Source organism: Colletes gigas, unplaced genomic scaffold (assembly GCF_013123115.1).
Source record: "Colletes gigas isolate AHSC1104 unplaced genomic scaffold, ASM1312311v1 Colletes_gigas_Sc00010, whole genome shotgun sequence".
NCBI lineage: Eukaryota > Metazoa > Arthropoda > Insecta > Hymenoptera > Colletidae > Colletes > Colletes gigas.
In genome coordinates, this window is record NW_025106639.1 from 3,321,187 (window position 1) to 3,345,858 (window position 24,672).

At 40.2% G+C, this 24,672-nt stretch overlaps 2 protein-coding genes across 4 annotated transcripts; one reads left to right on the forward strand and one right to left on the reverse strand.

The window, feature by feature from the left end:
* Positions 1 to 188: 188 nt before the first annotated feature.
* On the reverse strand, positions 189 to 22,413 carry LOC122397990 (dihydropyrimidinase). 3 transcript variants are annotated; one of them, XM_043397540.1, is made up of 11 exons: positions 22,193 to 22,413; positions 13,083 to 13,177; positions 11,229 to 11,541; positions 8,419 to 8,598; positions 7,789 to 7,902; positions 6,043 to 6,275; positions 4,260 to 4,596; positions 3,748 to 3,903; positions 3,595 to 3,621; positions 3,354 to 3,513; positions 189 to 3,101 (listed from the first exon to the last, which is right to left on the reverse strand). In XM_043397540.1, the coding sequence occupies exons 1-11, from the start codon at positions 22,229 to 22,231 to the stop codon at positions 3,022 to 3,024; spliced, it is 1,734 nt and encodes a 577-aa protein (XP_043253475.1). In that variant the 5' UTR covers positions 22,232 to 22,413; the 3' UTR covers positions 189 to 3,021. The 3 variants fall into 3 exon arrangements, with proteins under 3 accessions (XP_043253475.1, XP_043253473.1, XP_043253474.1); XM_043397538.1 differs by having other exon boundaries at positions 189 to 2,769; positions 3,026 to 3,101; positions 3,354 to 3,621; XM_043397539.1 differs by having other exon boundaries at positions 3,354 to 3,621.
* A 510-nt stretch (positions 22,414 to 22,923) lies between these two features.
* Positions 22,924 to 23,634, forward strand: LOC122397847 (ribonuclease H2 subunit C). Its single transcript, XM_043397287.1, has 3 exons — positions 22,924 to 23,068; positions 23,284 to 23,516; positions 23,595 to 23,634. The coding sequence occupies exons 1-3, from the start codon at positions 22,924 to 22,926 to the stop codon at positions 23,613 to 23,615; spliced, it is 399 nt and encodes a 132-aa protein (XP_043253222.1). The 3' UTR covers positions 23,616 to 23,634.
* Positions 23,635 to 24,672: the final 1,038 nt, after the last annotated feature.

The following is a 24,672-nucleotide window of genomic DNA, read 5'->3' on the forward strand; positions in this document are numbered from 1 at the left end:
CGTTCTTACATCTGAACGTTCGAATGAGATTCTATGATTTAATTTTATGATGTACAAATATTTCAAGTGGTAACGATAAAATGTTTTATTAGATATAAACGAATGTGTCTTTCGAATCGCGTAAAATGAAAACTGATTATTTTTTTCTCTGAAAGTAGAAGAAATAAAGACGGTAGAACAATTTTTTGTCGTTAAAATGATAAAAAGAGGCTTAACCCTGTCGATTCAATATTGATGTCAAGTTTTTATTTCAAGCGATCACATACATTGTAACAGACATAAATAGGTACTCTAGCTGTATATCACTTATTATATCGATACACTATACATTTCTTTCGAATACTCGACTTGAGGTCACGCAACGTGAACACATTGATAATTATATTTTTATAAAGGTAAATCTGTTTGCCAAGCCTCCGCGTGTGCGATCAACGAATTCCCATGGAAACCCTTCTATGCAAAACGCGGATTTATTATAATGGCGAACGGGTACAAAAATCCTCGTTATCAAAGACGGCGAATGTTACTTTTACCAAAGAAAAACAAACTATAATTATGTATCTTCAGCGAATGTAACATGCAAGATAAAGACTCAATAAATTGTTAATAGTCTATAAACGGTAAAAACGAACGGTGATAACATTTTCTCAACAAACTGTAATACTTCGGACGAAACAAAACCGCTTCTCGATTAAACAGGCTTCAAGCAGTCTTATATAATCACACACATCCAGCTATGTAATTATTCAAAGACAACAATGCATCGTGGGAAACAGTGGAGTCGTTTCGATAAAATAACTGCGGTCAATAGCCTAGAGATCTAGCCTAAATTATGTCAAATAATTAAACGTCATATTTTTTTTTTAAATCCCTAATATAACCCATTTCGCGTATAGAAACTCTTAGAAACGCTTATGAAATTTCAATACAAAATCTACTAGGAAAACTCTCGGATATCTCATCTAAATGCGATCAAAAAATCTCGTCCCAAAAGTGTATCACGACGTTCACAATAGTGTAAATTCCATATTACAACTGTTACAATGGTAGCCAAAGTTTTGGTCGTTTACGAGTAGCTCAGACAAGCCGTACGTTGTTCATAAAACTTCGGTCTCGTTCATCTTACACGATAGTGAGTACGTGATGGATATTTATTATGCGATGATTATTATTGTTAATATCATTACTCTTAACGTTATTACCATTAAAACCATTACCGGTAAAATTACTTTCGCAGACGAGTGTGTTAACAGTGCGTATCTCAAGGATTTAATAAAAATAACAGTGTTCAACTTTCGCAAACTAAAGTTAAAAAAAAAGATAGAAGGAAAATCAAATCTTCGTAGCACGTTAAAATTCGGAATGTAGGATTAGGTCGATAAGAAATTAAAAAAAAAAAAAAAGACTTCAATTCGATCGAACTAAACGGTGTCAAGTGTCTGCTTTTACGGTAAATTCTGTAGCCAGAATTGTGAGCAACAAGTGTGCGTTCTGTCTAATGCATCGCATTAATTTTTCACTTCCGGCATAGGCAGTTGGTTAATCTAGAATTTTAGCGGCCTTGTGTCTCTTTATTTAAAGATTTGTGCGTCGTAATTCAGTTAATGTTCCTACGTGCTATCGTTCACGTGCTAGGCATTTTTGAAGATCTTGCGGACCACGCTGAACATTTTCGAACGTTCGAATGTTTCGATAAACGTTCAGAGCAGAACGCAGAGTCGAAACGGAACATTACAGTTTTAATGTCGTTGCGTAACATTAGAACGTGACGAAAAACAGAACAATCGCTGTTCGATAACAGATCGGCTCTTAAGATTAAACTTACAATGCGTCGATTTTAATGCTAAACGTATCGATAGTGTATATAAAATGTATCGCGTTATGCCCATGAGATGATCGCATGCTGGGGAAACCTTGATTGGTCGAAAGCAAAATAGATTCCGTATGTAATATTTACACCGGCCATGTAATATTTACATCACCGTATATGATCGACGGTAACCGATGACACCCGGTGATCTCATTGAGCGTCGGCGTTGCAAATAATCGCACGATACAGAACGAAAGTCATAACAATAACTAACAACAGTTTAATGTACAACTTATGATTCGTGAACGATAACGTTTTACTAATAATCGCGGTACGAACACCGCGGTCATCGAGGATTGCTCTACAGATGCAAACGTATTTTCTGGAGTAATATGTATATGCGTATGCAATAAATAAGTAGCTCATAAGCTTGACCTTGGAGTATTTTCCATCTCGTCGTTTTAAACATTTCTTTTTTTAATGAGAAAAAAAGAAACAAATATAATAAAATTATAACACGCAGTAAAAATTCCAATTGCACAAGTTCAAACTATTGCGTAACTGTATTTAACAATGGTGATCGTCTTTGGAACAAAAATACTAAACGTTTGTGTACTAAGCGCGTTCGTATCAATTGCTCTTATTAATTGTAAATACAGTTACACGAGCATTCGAGTTACTATTCACGTAGAGCACAATCAAAAGACTCACGTACCAACACACAATGAACGACCCAGCTACACGAACGAGTTCTTTCGTCTATTGCACGCAAAAGTCCATCGTCGAAGAAACGCGAACCACGTGGAACGCGCCAACTGTCCAAGGTCAAAGAACGAAGCGCACGGATACACAGAGCGGCAATGAAACGATAATGAAGCGAGAAATGGAGCGACACACGAATATGAACGTACACTCTCTACTTAGCAGTGGCTTCCGAATCCTCCTTTAATGGAACAGACCTTGATACGACGGGAATATAACGTCAATTGCAAAACGAACTAAACTTAAAATCGTAATATTTGGTGAGTAGCGAACCTGAAAAGCGGGCTGACAATTCTCACGTGAAACAGAATTAAGGAAAAATGCGGATGCGTAATGTGTGTGTATGTGAATGAGAAGGAGGGTGATCAGGGGGAGAGGGATTTCCACCGTTCTTAGTAATAAAAAATCCCTATATGCAAAAGCGAACCTTGATCACTTTTTTTCATAAATTACCAAAAACCTCCTGCACTGCGACCACCCGGTGGATTGTTCACGCGGATACAGGCTCTTCTCGCCTCCTCTACGTCATCTGTGAAAAAACAACGCTTCCAATGCCGGTTTTTAGATTAAAACACGGGCTCGCGACTCAAACGGAAGCTTTTTAAATGACAGTGTATACACTTTCTCATGAAACAATGGAAAAAAATCATTATTCTTTCAATAATTCATGAAACTGATTATTCAAGAGTCTGACATTAGAGTTCTCATGTTTAAAAAAAACAACGAGTCATCGAAAGCTAGCGTTCAGGTGTTGATTTGCCCGCGTTAATTTGTTGCTTACCGCTGATGGAGAAAGTGGTGTCTTGCAAATTTCTTTGCCCTTCTAGTCGAGGACCTTTCGACGATGGCGTAACCACTGCCGAATCTGGTAACGTAGGTACGCAATCGGGCATCTTTATTTTCGGTTTCGGGCTCGGGGAACTGTTGTTCATCTGATGAGCCTTGGCTAGCGCCGCTGCTCTAGCCTGTTCCTTCGCCTTCGCAATGGCGGCGTCCTCCTCGGCGTATTTCTTCGCCTCGACGTCGTTCCGCACCACACCACGCGGTCTCTGAACAAACAACACTCAGTTTCACCCGATCTATAGGCATAATTGTCCGTTTACTTCATTCGCGTCTACTATCTTCGTTAAGTTTCACGATTATTTCCACTATATTTCATAACGAAGAGCTCATACCTTTTCCCTAATCTTTACCATATCATATACGTATTCGTTGTGGCATGGGGTCTCCACGAACTTTCCAAAACCGTGGACAGCCTTCAGTTCGTACTCGTCCACGCAGACGCGTCCTCCCACTATTACGTACTCTATTGCTCCTTCGATCTCCATTCCCTGAAACCGAGTACACCGATTATTCTTCGTTGAACTTAACAGAAACTATTCTAGAGACAGAGGATGATCGATGCATCGTGCGTTACCTAACCCAGACCTAACTGCTTTTCGACTCGACTAAGTACTTAAATATCAGCTCTACTTAACTTGTTTCCGGAAACGAGGCACTCGAAGATGCTAGAAACAGTATTATAAGGAATTATGAATACAGAGACGCCCATAGCGAGCATACGAGATAAAATCTAATCCCTGAACAAACACATTAAATCGAAACAGTAAATGGCCATCAAGGTATGAAGAATGTGGTATCATCGACATGTAGAAAAAATCGTACCTAATATTAATTAGACCTTTACCTCGAAGATGTTGAAGTCGACAGCCTGTACGTGAGTCTCGGCGGAGATCGTACGATCCTTGAACGGATTCAAGATGACGATATCGGCGTCTGAACCGACCGCTATCAATCCTTTCTTCGGGTACAAGTTGAAGATCTTCGCGGCGTTCGTGCTGGTCACTGCCACGAATCTCGCGGCGTCCATTGTTCCATTGTGGTAACCCTTTTGCCAGACGACCGACATTCTATCTTCGACGCCGTTCACGCCGTTCGGGATCTTCGAGAAGTCGTCTTTGCCCAGAGCCTTTTGGTCCGCGTTGAAGGTGCAATTGTCGCTACCAACGACCTGGAGGTAGTCTCTGACGAAAGAAAGAGTCGCGTCAACGCATCGTTAACGGGAAACGAAGCTCGGCAAGGACAAAGGTGAAACGTAAAAAGGTTTACCTTGACATCCGACAAGCTAAAAAAATAATATCGAAACCGTGAAACCGTATCAACGAATAAACGTCTGGAGCCGAACGCTGACCGTTTCAACAATCTTTGAACGAGTTTTCCTCTGCCCCGTTTAATTAAGTTTAATGCCGCTGGACGAGATAAAAGCAACTTCCCACGCCGGTGTCTATTAAAATTACGTTCAGTTACGCTAGGTATCGTGTGTGCCAATTCGTTCACGTAATTTATTGCCGTCAATTTGAATATTCGTGCCACGCGGACGCATGAACGGTGACGCAATAATGCGTAAATCTGGTTATCTCGGATCTCTCCATCGATCGTACGTCTAAATCGACCGGCGCGGCCCTCCGAGCTTTAACGGCGATAAAGAAAACCGAACGTTACGAAGCCAAAGATCGTTTGTACTTGATCCTTCGTTCCCACAGTTATTTCCATCCAAATGAAAAGGTGTCGAGAGACTCGAAATATTTTTTAGCTGGATTACTTACTTGACTAGGCTATCGGTTAGATACGCAGCCGTCAGGAAATCGGGTCTCAACGGCGGACTAGTAACGTAACGTCTCGCTTTTTCGATATCTTTCCCATATTGCACGCTACCGTCGACAGCCACGCTACATGCGAGAGTCTCCCCGAACACGATGACACCCTCGTATCTTTTCTCCGATATAACTTCGGCGGCGCTCTTGCTCATCACCGACGATACGTACAACGGGCAATTCACCTAAACGCAACATTTTTATCCTCTCACTGGTCTATTCATGGGGCAGAAAGTATTGGCCGCTCGAGGTCGCTGACCATCCTCCGTTATTACGTTTAACTACCCCATTGTTCCGTGTCCCGTGCCTCCGCCTAATGTTACGCAAATAATTTCATTAGACACGAATAAGGGTTTCAGCACGTTCGATTATGAGAATACCCCTTCCACTGTATAGGCTACGATAGAGAGACTCGACATTCGTGTCTCAACGATACAAAGTAGGGTGAGTGCCCCTGAACAGCCAAACTTTCTGCCCCGACCATTTCTTATTCTACGCTAGGGTTTGCACATCGGAATCAAGGGAAACGTGCTAGCTGCAAACAACAACGATCGCTGATACGAAAGAAATTAGGGCAAAGGAAAAGTAAAATTAACTGTAGCTACGATCAGCGTGCATGCAACGAGAATTTCGACAGAATTGCTAAATATAATTTCCGGACGCATGCAATATCGGAGAACGGTGCAGGTTGCGTGTACGTTCTAAGCGAGCCTAGATAAATTCGAATCGCCGTGGCCTGATGTTTCCGCCATCTTTTTTTTTCGGATGTCAAAGTCACCCCGAAGAACGATCGCGATCGCGATCGCGTCGACTCACTTGGCCAACATATTCAGGAGGATTTTAGGTGTGTCTGGATCTGGCCTCAGAGGTGGACTCAGAACGTGACCCGCGGCGTGTCTCCAACATTTGTGCGCATAGTTTGTGCCATCTGTGCCGACTGCGGCTGCCAAGGTCTCGCCGAAGACGCAAACGCCATTCACACGAGCAGCAATCAATGCCTCCGCGGCGCTACGACTCATCACATGCACTACATACAGTGGACAATTCACCTAAGCATGCAGAATTTCGATCTATACAGCATTAAATCAATAGTGGCTCGATCTTCGAGAAAAGGTCGACGGAAATGTGTCAGAAATACGCGAGGATGGTTCACCTAATTACGTTTCTTTTTACCTGAATCGATTCTTCCCACCATTATGCATAGTAGTGTTAAAGCATGACCACTGAGAACGCAATACTTTACAGGATATTTCGTATTCTATGCTAGGATATTACTTCATCCCAGCAGGTGCTGAAACCTTCCGTCATTAACGTTTAAACGTTTTATTATTCGCTTCCTCGCATTATTTATGACTTTCTTAACTCGTAACGGACGGGTCACGCAGATTTACGGTTCTCCCATCTCAGCTTTCTAAGACCGTTCGCGAATAGCTATTAATCTTATCATATTTGTGAGCAGTATTGGCCATGAAAGTAATGAAATTTTTACTAGCATCGATGTTTATTTGATAAGACCAGAGTATTTTTATTTAATTGCCTTAAAGAATGCCCGGAAACGGGACAATGTGGAGCAAGAATCGCCCGTTAAGTGGTAAGTTGTGTAGTGGTTACTCTCGTTGGGGGAGTTCCCCTACTGCCACCTAAATAGTTGTGAATCGTCTCGTTGGTCCGAGTATAGTCCCGGACAGCACCGTTATGTTCGTGAAATAAGTGAGAGAGGCAGAAATAATAAGCGATTGACCCAGACAGACGGTGATACTATGTTGGTGAACTTGAAATATCGAATTCCTATAACACGTATGTAAATGCTTATCTCCCTGATTTCGTGACACAAATAAAGTTCGCGTATTTTACATTGGAAAATCACAGAACATCCCCCCCATATTCTCCCGATTTAACACCGTCAGATTATCACTTCTAAATCGCATAGTAACCGAACTGGAATGTTATCCAATAGATAAAACAATGCAAGTTCCAAGAAATACCGATATCGGTGATAATTCAAGATGTTATCGATAAAAAAACATGGATCTGGTTATCTCTCCATAAAGTTGTTCGACTAAAATTTCTGTTACTCCGTATTTGTCCAAGAAAAAATTGGCAAGATCGTATTCTTTGTATTTTATCGCCCACGTGCGAAGTACTGCAAACATGAAATACGAAATATCTCGTACGGTATAACGTCTGCAATGATCGTACTTTAATAATTTTATGTACGTAACGGTGAGAAGAATCGATTTATGCAAAAAAATATTGTCTTCGTACCTTGTCCATTCAACTTTTATCTGAAATATTCCGACATCGAAGTGGTCATATTCTATCGTTTATCGGGTACTCTATTTCCAGCGAACCATCCTGTGCAATGATAAGCAAACGTAAATAATCATTCGTGAATAAAATAGAAAATGCACGCATTTAGTGTGGTTAAAGTCTCAGAAAGAAGCGGTACACAATTAATCGTACGTAAGAATAGTAATCATATTGAACAAATATAAAAGTCGATGTCTAAGACTGGCTTTTTTTACGTTCGACACGTGTTGAATATGGTCGTCACCGACTTACCTGGCTGGCTATAACGCACGCCCTATGTACAGCTTCGGCTTCGACTTCCTCGGGCCGTGACATTTCGTGGCCCTCCGGCCCTGTAACTCCAGCCTCGAGCAATCGTTTCGTGTTCTGAAACAATTCCAGATAATGCGGGCTACATCCGTCAGAAAATTCGTGAACTAAATCTGTTCGTACCAGGCAATCGCTCTAGGTGAAAACTTATCTGTCTAATGGAACTCCAAAAACAAAAAAAATAAGCAATAAACCCTAGACTAAACGTTTCATGATATTCAGCCATTCGTTTCCTAAGCTAAATTGAACCGTTCACTTGCCAAGTCGATTAACTCCACAAACATAAAGAAATCGATGAATAATATATGTATACTTCCTTTCAAAATTTGCATTTCCTTGTGTTAATTTATTGTGTCATTATTACCGAAGTTATTCTATGCAGAAAATTAGCGCATCATGTGGCCCAATTTTCCTAATTTTAGCACGCAAAAGATGCTTGACCCGCCATCGCTGCTTCAGAAGAAGATTCTTAATCGTTTCTAGCTCGTGGCGCAGGAAACAAACTTGGTACAGCTCTTAATTTTGAATCTATGTTGTAAGTTTGAGAATCACAATTTTATTAACGAATTATACCTCTGCAATAATATCGCCATTTTCGGCGTGGACCATGGCGATGGCTTCCAGCTCCTTGCACGCCTTGAACACCTCGATCAGTTCGTAGTCCCTGAGCATATACATGTCCCGGTAAGCCATGAACACCTTGAAGCTGTTGACCCCGTGTTCCTTCGCCAACGTCTCCATTTCCTCTTTGACCTGCAACAGCCAACCGTGAACATTAGAACGGGAGACTCGTATCCGAACGGAACGAATGGCAAGTCTGGCCAAGCGCCGGCAAATAAGGAGCACGATGAATTTACATGCATCCGTATGCCACACGCGCGATTTCCTCACCGATCGTTCGACACACCATTCACGATCCCGATTACAGTTACCAGCCACCGCCGTAGCAAACCCGTATCCAGCGATGGGAATGACAATGCATCAACACCATCGACACCGATCCGTAAATCAATGGTTCCCAAACTTTTACAGAAACATCCCCTCGAACACTATTTTTACCAAATGTTTCGTTTGTACATGAACTTGTCTCAAACAATGAACGATAAAATGTGCTATTCTTGATCTTTATCTATTGTTATATAATCTTTCTTGAAGATTCTGATCCCTGAATTTAAATTCCATTCAGGGACAATCTCACCAATTTTACGACGCGGCGAGTACATGACGCGAATATGGCGAAAGACAATACAAACGATGACGGAATCGGTCAGAAATGAAACGAGGCATGCAGGAGGCTCGATATTTCTTGGGTACACTTATTTCGATTACAATTGTGAATCTCGAGATTTTAACAGTTTTGTTGAATGAAAAAATATAAACAATATTTCGATTTTTCTTTTGCTAGGCCATATTAGGTATCTTTACCCTGTCTCTATCCATCAGATTCGTGCGATTTGCCAATTTGCCGGCAGATCTATCGCTTTTCCCATATTTAGAGACGTAGCTCGATCAACATCTAGGCCAGAGGCTCGCGCTCGTTTCAAGTCCAACGATCCAGCCAGAGAGATCTGTCCGTCGATCGATCGACGCTCGAAGTTTCTTGTATACGAATGGCCAATAATGACAGCAATCGATCCGTCAATGCCATTTTTTCTGTTAATTCGTGCGTAGATTTCGATCACCGGCGTTCGACAAAAGAAGCATTCGAGGTGGACCGTATACTGGTAATTTCCGATAGACGAATTACGTAAATTCCATTTACCAGCTGGCGTAATATGGTTTGTCATTAGGTTCGGTTCAATGTCGATGGGAAACACAATTGCACGAAAATGGCTACTCTTGGTACTCCGGGGAAAAAATATTTTTCACGTTACAATCCGTCTACGTCCTAAGAGGCTAGAAAACAATGGCTATTTAATCGACACGTGATGGGAAAGTTGCAATAAACGCGCTTGGAGATCGGATTGTCATAGCGAGTACGACTCACCTAATTAACGTGCTTCGTCCTCGTCTTCTTCCGATGTAATTATTCAAGAAATTGTTCAGAAAGTGTGTAGTCTAACAAAACGGAGGGATCGTAAAACTGTTAATAGCGTGTTCAGCGATAAATGGAGATCCAACGTCGATGGAAAGAAAAACGAATTGCAAAAGTCTGCGTGGAACCATAATGGAGGTAGAGACAGTATACTAGAATGGAACTGCATGAGTGCTTCTGATGCAGAGCGCTTAGAATACATTAACCGCATCATAAACCAAAATGTTTATTTATGTTTAAAGATAATTTGTGCGTTCGGTGCAACGGTGCATTCCAGCAAGATAGTAATCCATAGCACATTAATTCAAAATCTATTTTCATTTTTCATTTCCAATGTGTGGAACCACTGAGACCATAGAAACCATAAGACAACGGATTTTTAGTTTTACTAATTTGTAGAACGTAGAAAATGTGAACGTTGTTACAGTGCAGAAAAATTAATTGTATCCAAGTGTTTACACAACTGAGAATCCTCGTCGTGACTGCAGCTGGACTGTCACTACCGCCTTATACGAGCTTGATCCACCGTGTTATAAGAGGATTGTCGCAATTTCTTCATCGTGTTATGTAAGTCCATATTATGGTAGTTTAGATCGTGCGTGGATGTCCTATAACGATGTTATTTTTTGGAAACGGTCATTTCCACTGCACGTAAATGCATCCTTGGCGAACGTACAATTTAGTTATTTCTCTGTAGTAACAATTTTAGGCGCGTTTATTACAGCTTTCAAATGACACACACGCGAAACCTCTTTCGTACGAGTAGCAAGAAAGAGGTCAACGATGGGTATGCTTTCTTTTCTAGGAAGGACTCGTGTTACGGTAATTATCTAATTCCGGGCGACTAAATACACTGTGGAGGCGCGTGTGAACTGCATCGTGCGTGGCGCGATGACCTCGCATAACGCAGTCATTTCAACGTTCCTGGCAGATCTCGTTAATGTGCCCCAATGGTTACCGCCCAAGGTCTTTCTAGGGTTTCCAATATCGCGAGGAGGCCAGAACGAACACGTTCGAGGGTAGCAAATACCACAAATCCAATTAAAAAGTGTCTTACACAATAAGAACCATAGACGTAACGATTTATCCTAGGATAAGCAGTATACAGACTGTCTTCGACTTACTAGTAAACAAGTAATACGCATCGTAAGTAGAAATAGTAGTGCATGACTATGAGCACGGTTGTTATTAGCGGAAGATTCTTCCCAGGGAATACCAGAAAGGAAAGTTCACAAAGTGAACAGGTTGAGGGAAAAACAAAACCGTACAATTTATCGTACGATAAATCGTCACGTCTGTGGCGACGTTTACGTCTTCACTTAGATGTTACGTCGACGGTGAGGCTCACTTTTGGATTCCAAGACGTGATGGCGACATGGAGCGAATAATCGCAGCAGACTTTCTGGTCGGCGGTCTCTCTGTACCTATTGTACGCCTCTAACAGAGACTCGTCCTTCTTGGGGATGACGAAGTCCATGATCATCGTGGTGCCACCGGCTACAGCCGCCTTCGTGCCCTGGTAGAAATCGTCGACGGTCTTCGCTCCCATCAGCTCCAGCTCGAAATGGGTGTGGGGATCTATGCCACCGGGCATCACAAACTTCTGACACGCGTCGATGATTCTCGTGCCACCCGGTATTATCAGATTGCGTCCCATTTGCCTAGGGACAGAAAGATTCTCATTATAGCTCGAATAGCAACGACTGCGGCTGGAGTCGTACCGGTTGGACGCGTGCAACACGTGCCTTCGATTTTTTGCTAATTTCACGAGAATAAGAAATACTGTTTCGTTCCGCTTTTTGCCTCGTCTCTTCGACGCGCGGCGTGTCGTGCATATGGGAATTCGGAACAGAAATCGTGTCTTAATCGTGTGACTTTTCTATAAATAGCTTTTCCGTGCAACGCGTACTTTGGAAATTATTACGTTGGATAAGCATTGATTTAAAAAAAAAGTAATCTTCGATCTATCTCGCGGATCAGTTTATGTGTTTTGCGACAGCTTATGGAAGACTACATTATCTCTTAATTGCGATCTAATTCCTACGAGAACACTTACTACTGAATAGAATACGTAATGGTAAGTCTTATATAGATCACGCTTATGCGTGTTACATGTGTCGACGCTGGGCGTATCGCAGAATAGTAATGGACTCGATCTTTTTTCTCTCGGGATAATTAATGGATAATTAATCGTAAAAAAAAACGGTAATGGTTTAAAAGTTTGGCGTCCGTGAACCTCGAGTTAAGAACCACTGCTTTCGAAGAATGAGGGGAAAAAATCCCATTAACACGTTATATGCGGGCGTTTCGCGCGCGTATTCTACGCCGACTGCGGTCAGCATGAATTAGCGGGGTAAATTATACTGCTTTTCTTTTGTGGTGTACATAGTATTTCCTTGTAATTTGTCTATTTGGCTTCAATTATCTTTACAGCACGCCACGGTTATTACTACCGACAGCGTGGCAGCCGCAAACATGAAATACTTCGCGACGTGTTAAACTACCCGCAGGATGTGTTAAATTTCGCTAAAATGTTGGTGCATTCCACGGACTGAGATCTATGATATTTTAGAAGCAGAAGCAGTCCTAACAAAATACAATTATTCTTGTTTAAATCGTACATGCAATGCTCGCATAAAGGAACAATTAAATTATAGAGTAAAGTTCGCATAAAATGTTGCTCGCCTTGGTTAAATTAAGTCCTCGGTAAGAACCATCGATCATCTATTTCCTGCCATTGAACGCGACAGATAATTATACGTCACGAACGAGATCCCAATATTATTGGCCTCGTCAAACTGACTATTAGACGGCGCATGTCACGCTCGTTTGACAAACTACACTCACCATCGACGTGTTATCTGTTTGACGGCGGGGCTCGCCGCGCTCATTGATAAAACGACTAGCGTGTACAGCATTTCGCTCGCGTAAAGAGGCGGGAAAACACGCGAACGGAATGCTGAATGACATGGTAATCGTTTCCATCGTAAATCGGAAAGTTTGTTTGCTTACATCCGCGCTCCGTGCATCGCCGGGACCAACTTCGCGTAAAAAGCTTACGTAAAGATACGCGATCCGCTCAATGAAGCGTACGCGAATCGAGACCAAACAGATCCCAAGTTCGAACGACCGTGTATACAAACTTGTTTTCACGCCGATTGTGTAACGCGTGCAATAAGCGTGAATTGTGTCGGACTCTTACTTAATGATACCGTCTTCGATGTAAACGTCGGTGCCGGTAATGCCATCCTCGTTCACGACGTTTCCATTCTTGATCAGCAGCCTGTTCTGCGAACTCTGAAAATCAAACGAACAGTCGTTATCGCCTTGCAACTTTTCATTTTGTAAAAGATCAAGAAAATGTTCTAAACTTAGAATTTTTTTTTGTGCTCCTTAACCCATTTTAATTAACTGGCTATCTGATGCTACAACCACGGTTACGATTAATTACGAGAATAAGGGGTGACGTTCTTCTTGCGAGAGTAACCGTACCTCCCGCATATTGTCCTTGATATTCGTTTGCAACGTGCGTCGGATCCGACATCCGGTGCAGACGATTAACGTGCGTATATTGCTCCACGCTATGGTATAGCAATCAGTATATAATAGAAGCTACGCTTCACGCACTTCCGCCAATGCTGGATTTAGAGCAGTACGCGATGTGCTCCGACTGATAAGCATACCGCTCCACACACGCACACATGCAACGCGATGCATCTTTCCATCCGAAAGAATAGAGGTTTCTCTTCCAGCGTTGTTCTTTCCGGGGGAAACCACGCGTTTTTCACTGACCTAGTCCAAAAATTACCATACAATGAGCTTTGAAAATCACGCGCGTACCTCGCTCAGAGGGTGAACCTTTTTATTTACAAAAACAAATTAAATAAATATGAGCCCTCATAATCTCCATACATGGTTTGCTTTTTTTATTAAAAACTGATCTTAAGTCCACGTACGCTACAATGTTTACTGAAAAGTGTTTCAAATGAAACTTGCTCAACATCAAAGGTGACACAGAGTAATCAGTTTTTTGTTATCTTGCATTTTTATTGAGATACGACTGGCGCCTTGTGGTTTTTCTTTTTTTAAACGGAACACCCTGGAACATCGTTTCATAGTTCGAAGGAGTAACCGAGTAAAAAAGGTATTAGTGTAAACACATCAAAAGTCAATACTCACCGAGATATGCTTAAAGAAATTTTTAAATGACTGAAAACGCACGAGAACGTATCGTTACACGCACGTAGAGTTACAACTGCAGAAACACTTCACGCGTTACTCTCGCTTATTAATCAATTACATAATTGCGTTCAGCGTAATAGGCAACATTCCGAGTACCGTTCGCATTAAAAATTGTTCCACGAATATCTTAGTACTAATTGTATTATCTTATACTCTTTTACTTAACATACTCCTTCGAATTCCAGAATGGTGTTCCATTTAAAGGAAACGAATATCTATAGAAGTTTAAATAGATTAGAGCAGCAAGGTCAATAGCATATTTCTCTTGCATTAAACTCCAAGATCCTCCTTAAAATTGCACGAGATAATTGGTGTAACGAACCTACTCGAATTGTACTCCAGTGGTACGAAATTTAGAACCCTTGTTTTCATCACCATAGTAGTCGAAAGTAAGGTTCCCCTTGTTCGTTTGATTGTTTTTTTTTCATGCGTTTGTTCTCTCCACTTACGTTACGTGCACCCTCTTCACGCCTCACTGTATCTCTTCCACTATACCTAATCGTTCGAGGCGAGTAGCCTGGATCAGGCTACTTTCAAGCGTTCTAAAGATCAAACGTAATCACTCAAGAGTAGAAACGTGCCGGCGATTACGTAAGTGGCCTAAGTAAATATTTTTCAATGTATTTTGTACAGTGTATATAAACCAATATCGATTGATAATAACTGACAGAAGGATTCTACGCTTAAATAATTTTCCTAATCAACCACTGATTACGTTCCCCACTGTCGATCGTCAATAAAACGCTATCGTCGTCAATGGATCAACTGCTCAAACGTGATTGGAAAAAATCTAGCAAAATGAAGAAAACAAGAGACACGAACCGTGAGTAACATAAACGCGCACGAATTTGTGAACTGACTTAACATTATGTCGACACGGGGGGCAAATTGAAAGGAGACCAGACTGGGCAAAGGACTTGTGACAACCACCCCTAGGCGTTCCCCATCCGGGCAAAGATAAAAGAGGATAGGGGAGAAAGTCGAGGGTTAGGGAACGAAAAAAAATAAAAGGACAATCCATCGCTGTCGACGTCGCCACCCACGTTCCATAACCGACGTTGGGTTCTGCACCCTTCGCGTTCTGTAATGCAACGCGTGGTGCAACCAACCCCTCGAGGGGCGAGGTTTCCGCCCCGTGAAATTGCTTCGACCCCCGCATGAATCTAAACCACCGTTAACACAGAGGCTTTCGTGAAATCGATCCCAATCTGCTTTGCCGCTCTAAAGTGTCGCGCGGTGCAAGTCCGTTAAATCGAATTTACAAAACAACTAAAGTGAGATGGCCCGTCCACGTCCCACGCATTCGATTCGTAATTTTATTATCGTAATGGTCCGTTCGAACGATCCAGGTCACCGAAAACGTCGAAGAGACACAAAGACGATGGTATTTTTACTTGTGAAATAAAAGAGCAAACAGCCTGCTATCGGTTTTCTACCATTCAGCGAAGAATAAGGTTGTACGCGACTCGCGACGGAAACTGTGGGAATCGAATGAATATCGAGTCCTCGTTGCCGCGATTCGCGTGGGCGGAGACCTTGTCATCCTCGCGGTACAGTTATTAGGCACGAGCGTGAACATGTGCGTTTCATGTGTCAAGCTATCTCTGCTCGGATATTTTCAGCGAACAGCGGCTTAAAATACGCGGCCGCTGCGATTTTTTCGAAAGGAAATACCCGCGCGCTACTGCCACTTCGATACGAAACGATCCTCGCAGCGCGAAAAATTTGAACGCGTTTCGATCGAGCTTTCAATAAGTCAGATTATAATTTTTTTATCGAACGAACAACGCATCGAAAGCTGTTACTCTTCAAGTTCGAAGGTTGTTAATTGGAATTTTTAGTCTGATAACGGTGTTGTTAGTTCTGTTAGGGCCACGTCGAAAATACGCTCCTGGCAAAATCGATATCGCCAACATTTCCCGGCCACACGCCTCGAATTCGTCTGCACGAGCACGCACCAGCCTAAATAGGAGATCTTATCGAGCGAGACTATAGCAGACCTAATATAAAGGGCCGACCCTCGCAATGGGAACATTGAAATATGTATCTCCGGGTTCGTACGGTGAACTGGAATGTATTTCCAGCGAGAACGATCGAACGTTTCGCTCGACTCGTAGAGAATTCTAATTCCGAGTAGAAAAAGCTGGGGAAAAGATGAAGGAGCGAATGGTAAACAGGTGCTCGAGTTTTTACTCGTGGCTCGAAATTCGTTATCCCGATAACGAATTCCGTCCACCTCCAGTAAACACCGAAGACGTTCTAGGTGTTCCCATTCGAACGATCCGCCCTGTACAACGACTCGTAAGCTCGATCGAACCACAAACTCTATTCTTATCGCGATAGGATCGCTTCCTCGTCCGGTCGTTTGTGTCGGATAGTCTGCGAACTGTTCAACATTCGCGTCAAACATAGTCGCGTGCGCTGAAACATCGTTAACAGTAGGCGTTCCACTTCGTATGTACGCGGTCCAATTAAAACCAGATTTCTTCTTTTACGGTATCTCCGCGCCGCGCGAAATCGAAGAAGAACGACAATTAACAACTTTCACAGAGGGAAAAGGGAGTTTTCCGTCGTCCGCCTTTAAGGAGGGAAACTCGCGTATTTAGAACGCCTTCCCAGACTCGAGCGTTTTCTGTCCTATTCCTCTCAAACTGACTTCGTCGAGGAGCTATTCTAGCCTGGGCGTCAATATTTTGCGTGTTCTCTGGAATTAAAAAAGAAGAATATAACTACTTGGTCGAGTTCGTGATTAAAAATTACCAGAGACTGATTTGATTTTTATTCTTATAAAGAGGGGTAGTGATGAGGGTGGTTCCAGAAACTGGAGAAGCTAGTAAACAATAGGAATTGTCCTCTCAAACTGAGTTCATCGAGGAGCTATTCTAGCCTGGGCGTCAATATTTTGCGTGTTCTCTGGAATTAAAAAACAAAAATATAACTATTTGATCAAATTCGTGATTAAAAAATACCAGAAACTGATTTGATTTTTATTCCTATAAAAGGGCGTAGTGATGAGGGTGGTTCTAGAAACTGCAGAAGCTGGTAAACAATAGGAATTGTCCTTGGTGTAAATGCAATATGCAGAGCACGTTTTCTGTCCTATTCCTCTCAAACTGACTTCGTCGAGGAGCTATTCTAGCCTTGCGTGTTCTCTGGAATTAAAAAATAAAAATATAACTACTTGGTCGAATTCGTGATTAAAAAATGCCAGAGACTAATTTGATTTTTATTCCTATAAAGGGGGGTAGTGATGAGGGTGGTTCTAGAAATTGCAGAAGCTGGTAAACAATAGGAATTGTCCTCGGTGTAAATGCAATATGCAGAGCACGTTTTTTAAATACACGTTTTCGAGATAAATCAATACTATTGGACTGCATACAAAAGTATTGAGGCACGACCATTGAAAACGTAATACATTACGAAACATTTCATATTTTATGTTCGTATTCTTCACACTTATGTAACACTGATGACCATGATTGCGGGTGTCGGGTAAAGAATGCTATTTGTAAACAGATTTAATTCGATTAATTATGGATCTACGTCCTGAATACTCTTGCTATCTAAATTTCTCTTGTTAGTTTAATATTCAACGATTTTCAGTAGCAAAGCATTATCATATTAAATCATCAGATAAGTATCGCGGTCATATTCATACTCAACTAATTAACAGAGCAATTAATCCAAGATGTATTGGACCTTTCTATTCCTTTCACGGAGGTCTATAAAAGAAAAGTAAAATCGTACAATAACAAGCCAGAAAAAAAACATAATTGCTAACGTACACCGCCAATCAACGAAAGAATTCTGCAACGTCGTTCGATACGTGTCCAGCATATTAGTACGAGTACATACGCGCCGTTTGTTGCAGAAACACGTAACACGTTGCAACGCAAGTAAAAAAAAAATTTCGATAATCAAGAAGTTTGTATCAGATTAGATAAAACTTCATTTCACTTCTACTACGAATGACTTACGATCAAATGACGAAAGAAATTCAGGGCGTTGAAGTATCGCCACGGGTTTAAGAATCATTCCGCGTAATCCGTCTTCGGGCTAATCGAATAAAAGCGTTGAAAAAAAGGGTCAATTCCGATCAGCTTGCGTGCTCCAATTTCCATTCGTATACGAACCGCCAGGGAAACGACAGCGGCGAGTCACACCTGGCTTCCACGTCGCGTCTATTTATGCCTCGGCAATAATACGAGCAATCTACATTTTGGGTGACCGACTTACTGCCGACTAAATTCGCCGTCAAGTTCTCGGCGAAACAAAAAGATGATCGCGCCCGTCGTAAGTAGGGCTGGGTCTGTTCGGGCATTCAAACACTGTGAACAAAACTTAAATGTTGCTGTTAGATTATCAGGATAAAAGAAAAAAGGAGAATATTATCAGAATTTGTTTGGTTCGAAGGTGGGTGGGAATGTTTTCCTCGAGTTATGACGAGAGGCCTGTAAAGAGGTACTTCGGGGAACGTATGCTTTAAGAAAACGAAAGGGAAAGTCGATTTTTTGATACGTTTGGACCAGAATAGCCCCTTGGATCGAGCCACGCCGCCTTCTAATCGGGATAAAAAGACGGCGGCAAAAATGTCAGTGAACAACCACGGATTTATTTTTACCAGCGGAAAGCGGTCCAGACCCCACGAGGCTGTCCGCAAAGACACGCAACGCGAAACAGAGGATCGCTGATTCCGCTCGGCGCTTGTCGTCTGGTTCGTGTGTCGAGTGCGTGCTCATAAAATCCCAACCCCGTGGTTTTTCCGACTTTAGGTCGACGTAGTGTCGACGAACTATTGATTCGTCGCGTTCCTCCGCGTTCCCTTGCCTAGGCAGCCGAAGCCCCAGTGCCGTACGATTTTCTTAGACCGACCAATTCGCCGAAAACCGCACCGCCGACATACAGTTCACCGTCGACGAAGAAGTTTTCCATTATCGGCTCGACGAGCGCCCGATCCGACTAAACCGCGAACGCGGGCGAAAAATTCGAACAATGGATAACCGATAGGGCCAACGTGTAGCAATTTTTATACCGGAGCATAAGTCAAGTATTAATACCGACAAATCCAATTTACATATGGAACGCGTGTAATATAAATTTCCAGTTGTTCCTGTATCTTTTTAATGTATCTTTATCTGTCCACGTGTGGCACGATAACTTTCATTCCGATCATCCTAGGCACCGAAATTGAACTGATTGTAACTCTTAATAAATACGGCTATCGTTTTAATTGGAAACAGAAATTCATAAAAATTTATCGTGGTTCGAACGATAAAGAAGCATTCACTTTACACGTGGGTTAAATTTTAGGTCGATCGAGATATCGGTTTTAATAATTTGTGAAAATTGTTCCAATAGACTATGCATACGTTTAAACATATGGCCGTAACAAGACGGACACGTGGGCGCCATGTTACGAGGGCGCAGACAACGCCCTTAAAGTAAAACAAATTACAAGTTTTTTTTTTATGGGAACAAAATAATTATATACATATATATATCTACCTTACGTTATTTAAATAATGCAAATATTGTTTATATGTATATATTTACAATATTACATCTTTATTGATTCGGGTCGTGTGTGTCGGTGAACCTTTGTGAAATCGATGATTCTTAAAAAGTGATCGATAATCTGTACATACAGGGTGTTCGACCAGTCCTGGGAAAAATTTTAATGGGAGATTCTAGAGACCAAAATAAGACGAAAATCAAGAATACCAATTTGTTGATGGAGGCTTCGTTAAAAAGTTATTAATATTTAAACTTTCACCCGTACTGAATTTTTTTTCTAGAAAATGGGTAGGATTTCGAGGGTATGTCTAATGACCAAAAATGATTGTAATTCACCCCCTCAATCGAAAATAATTTTTTTAGTATGATTTGAAATTTTTTAATTTCCTCTAAAAATTTGACACCTTCTCGAATTTTTTTCTCAAAACTGGATAGGATTTCGAGGGTATGTCTAATGACCAAAAAAGATTGCAATTGACCCCCTCAATCGAAAATAATTTTTTTAGTATGATTTGAAATTTTTTAATTTCCTCGAAAAATTTCACACCTTCTCGAATTTTTTTCTCAAAAGTGGGTAGGATTTCAGGAGATGTCTAATGACCAAAAAAGATTGCAATTGACCCCCTCAATCGAAAATAATTTTTTTAGTATGATTTGAAATTTTTTAATTTCCTCGAAAAATTTCACACCTTCTCGAATTTTTTTCTCAAAAGTGAGTAGGATTTCGAGAGTATGTCTAATGACCAAAAGTGATTGTAATTCACCCCCGCAACCGAGAATAATTTTTTCAGAACGATTTGAAATTTTTTAATTTAATTTTTTAATAACTTTTTAATGAAGCCTCAGTCAAGAAATTGATCTTATTTTGGCCCCTGGAATCTCTCGTGAAAATTTTTCCCAAGGGTGGCCGAACACCCTGTATTTTGACGCGGATGTGCACTTGGCTCTTTTTACGAGATAGACCGATGCCGGGCGCCAAGACGCTTGGATCAATAAGGCCGTTTGCACACATACCGGCAAAATCGGAACCGGGCACGGCACGGCGCGCGCCGCGGCGTCTGGCTTGTCGAATTTCTGCCCGGTTCCCTGTCGTGACGGATTTTGTGTAAAAGTCACCATTTAATTACACCGTAATCGTCATCGAAGCCGGAGCCGGATCCGGATCCGATTTTGCCGGTGTGCGCAAACGACCTGAGGCGGCAACCTTGCGATCGCTGCCGATGGTGCGACGAAACTTTCGGTTTTACCAGCGACGCAGAAAACACCCATGCTCACGTATTTACTATTCCACAAATCCCTAACCAACTCCCCGGACATTTACGCGTTAAAATTATCGATTTATATATGGTGTACACCAGAGACGAGATTGAGAGTACGTACGAGTTAAAGAAACAATCGATCTCCGTTCAATCAATTTTGTTAATAATACACCTGTATCGTAGTCTATTTTTAGCAAATGTACTTTCCACTTATTTAATTAAGCAGATTTATCTCCTCCGTGATTCTGTTGCGTTATAATCTGAATCGTTAAACAAACCTTTCGCCTTGGTTATCGATCGGAAGTTCAGTGACTTTATGCGCTATACGCAACTTTATACAGCTCGAAATTAATTCACGGAGTCGATTACACCGAATGTATTCGTATTCGTGGAATAGTGATTCGAGAACGGTAGACAGCATCTCGAAAAAGCAATTAACATTTGTCGTGCCGTTTTAATGCGGTATCAAATGCATAATTACACGAAAAGGCGGTAAAATCGATGCAGTACCGCAGACACCGTCAACAACTACTCTTGCGATAGATTTGAACGATTCAGGGATGTGTGTACACTAATTTATTGTAATAATCGCGTTTCAGAAATATTTGTATCGATACGTGCTCTCACACGGTTCACTGACATGAACTGGTACCGATTACTTTACATTTACACTGAAATTTATTTAATCTTTAATGACATTAATTATCAAACGAGTGATTACACTCCGGTTGGACTCATTTTCTGTATCACAAGTAACTGATTTTTTTGTTTGTGCAAATACAATGTATAATCGAACCGGGTCTATATATCTTTATGTAACAGTTCATTTTAACGAAATTTTGTATTACAGTATGTTACATGGTAAATTTCTAACAATGTTTTACGACTTTATGACATATATAAATCTTCATGTAGAAAATAAGTGGAATATCTTCATCGTCGAGATGAAAATTCTCGCAAAACAGATAGTGATAAATGCACGGGTAGCAATACTAAGAAATTATTGACCCGATAAAAGTAAATGAACTAATACGATTGTAACGTACATTACGCTATCGTAAAATAAATATTAAATATCACGTGTTCGAACTCAGATACAGAAATATAATTTATTTGTCGAATGATGCTGCACGTAACAGTGGACAAGCCGGCACGTTTCTAATGTGTTTTACCTACATTTTTGGCTAAACGGTTCACTCTACGCAATTTATTTACAAAGCGGTGCTTGACCGGTAATAAATCGGTTCCTGTAGAAGCACTCGAAAGGATAACGATGAAAATAAATCGGCAAACTAACCTGCAGGTGAATGGGCACTTTCTTCACCGGTGTGCTCATCTTCGGTCGAATAAAGGATTACGTTGCTCTGGAAAGAAGCCAATCACTCGATCGTACTCTTCCACGTTGTGCACCTTGCGCCGAAATACACGAACACTAGTTTTCTTCGCAGAAAAACGCTTCCCACTCACACGAAGTTCTTCTTGGGAAAAATCAAAAAACGCAAGATCGAATCGAACAATCGACTGCGACTGACGCTACGTGTGCGCGTCGCGCGACGGAGGTAAATTTTCCCCCCCCTTCTCTCTTCGTTTTGGCGAGGGTGGGGATATCCCCACTGAAGATGGCTCGTCACATGCCTGCGAACTACAGAAATGCACACACATTTATAATTTAAAGTCGTCGCTATTCTTTACGCACAAAATCTTTTTAGCTTATCATTTCAGTTTGCTTCGATATTTTGTATCCCGAAAAACGAATATTTAAGCTGAAAAGAGTTATTCGAGCACTGTTTAATCACACTTTGTTTAATATGCACGGGTACGAAAAGTACATACAAAATATTATCACCGTAAATCGTGGGGAAAAAAATGAATTATTCGTTATTACTAAGTAAACATTATCGACGAGTCTATAATAAATACAAATTGTAAATTATTGAATTTCATTTTTATCATAATTAGCATAAAAAATTGTTCCAAAAGTCAAACCACATTCCCGCGTGAAAAGCATATCTCTACTTCCGTTTAAACATGGCTATACGTTTGCATATGAAGCACGATTTGTCTGAAGCAAAAGAGAACGTTTTGCATTTAATGCCATGCAAAATTCACGGTGACGAGTCGGCGAATGTTTCCTCTTACTTTACACCATACATTCGGAAAATTGATGACGAACGTGAGTTCCTTAAACTTGAATTCTCTTTCGCTATGACTTAACATTTGTGTACAAAACAATAATTATATAAACACAACTGTTTCGAATGATGTATATTTAGAAACAGCTTATTGAAATTGACAATTACCCATCGTAAACATTTTATCTTGAAAATACGTACCATTGCTTAAACGTAAATTTAAGGTTAAAATAAAAATTATTTCACTTCTATGCAGATTACAATTCTTCATTTCGTGGATATCCACTTCAAGGAAAGAAGATAACAATACCTTCAGGATACAAAGGCATTACATTTCTTGAACATAAAAAACCAGAAATGGAAAATATGGAACGTAATTTGTATTCGACAGGAACATTTTCATACTTTACATATTGGAATTATGACAAATTACCATCTAAGAATGATGCTTTAGCAGCAGCAATTGATTGGATTGATATTGCAGAAGCAGTAGGTTATCGATAATCGAATAAAATATTTTCTATTAGATAGTGTATGATCAGAAATCAATTGTTACATTTTTTTCAGCTACATTCTACAGAATCGTAATTAAAATCATAAATCTGAACACAAAATATGCAAGATATTATTACGTAATTTAGTTATAATGATTTTTGTATTTTGATATAAAGAAAAATGAAAATAAATATTTTATATATTTTATATATATTATAGTTTATTAACCATATTTTATATCATGAGCATATATTTTGTCATACATAACAGACATCTTATAATTCCTTATGAAATATGTAAACATCGCAAATTATCTTTGGTTTAATTAGGAAAGCTGTTTCAAAAGTGTGCAGTCTTTTATAGGATAAATAGTATATTTGTAATTAATTTTCTTATTTTTGTAAATATATAAAAGTTGCAATAAAGATGTAAGCATTTATCATCATTTTAACACAAAAAATCTTTCCTTGTTATGCATGATACTGCTAAATATACTATACATATCTATTTTTTAATACTGACATTCAGTGACATTAGAAATAGAATATTAATTATAAATTAACACTCAATGGAATATGGTTCTTAGTAAAAGTTATGTTCATGTGATATTACACATAGCTGCTTGTTTATGGTCGTGTTTGTATAAAATTCATATAAAATGCATTTCTTGAAACTATGTAAAGTACATTGGCAGTCCTATAAATTTGTAATGATTATTTGTAAGAAGTATTGCATACATGCATAATTCCTACTAACATTTTTTACACATGCATATACATATATAAATAGAAAAGTTAAGGTAATTTTGTTTTCATGTACAATGGCAGTGTTAAAAGATAAAAAAAACTTTTTCTCTTTGAAGCTATGAAAGGAACAAATGTCTATTATTAATATAACGTTTATAAATATACCTCAAAAGAAGTATTAAATATTGTTATCATATATAATAATAAATATTATAAAATCACCAATCACCAAATCACCAAAGTTATCAAATTTTAAATAAAATAACATTGCTTTAAAACACAAGTCTATGATATCAAATAAAATGCTTTTGGTTAATGGGTACCTTGATACACATTTAAAGAATACTTTACTATAAAATATGTTCTTACTTCTAAAGGTTTTCTGATTACCCTACAAAATCTAT

Excerpts from the sequence above, each read along its gene's own strand:
- LOC122397990 (XM_043397538.1), bottom strand. The coding sequence starts at position 22,231 with ATGAGCACACCGGTGAAGAAAGTGCCCATTCACCTGCAG. Across the intron at positions 6,276-7,788 it reads CGTGCGTTATAGCCAGCCAG|GTGAATTGTCCACTGTATGT; the intron begins GTAAGTCGGTGA and ends CTGCATGCTTAG. Across the intron at positions 4,597-6,042 it reads CTCCTGAATATGTTGGCCAA|AGACTACCTCCAGGTCGTTG; the intron begins GTGAGTCGACGC and ends TTCTTTCGTCAG.
- LOC122397847 (XM_043397287.1), top strand. The coding sequence starts at position 22,924 with ATGGCTATACGTTTGCATATGAAGCACGATTTGTCTGAAGCAAAAGAG. Across the intron at positions 23,069-23,283 it reads TCGGAAAATTGATGACGAAC|ATTACAATTCTTCATTTCGT; the intron begins GTGAGTTCCTTA and ends ACTTCTATGCAG. Across the intron at positions 23,517-23,594 it reads GGATTGATATTGCAGAAGCA|CTACATTCTACAGAATCGTA; the intron begins GTAGGTTATCGA and ends CATTTTTTTCAG.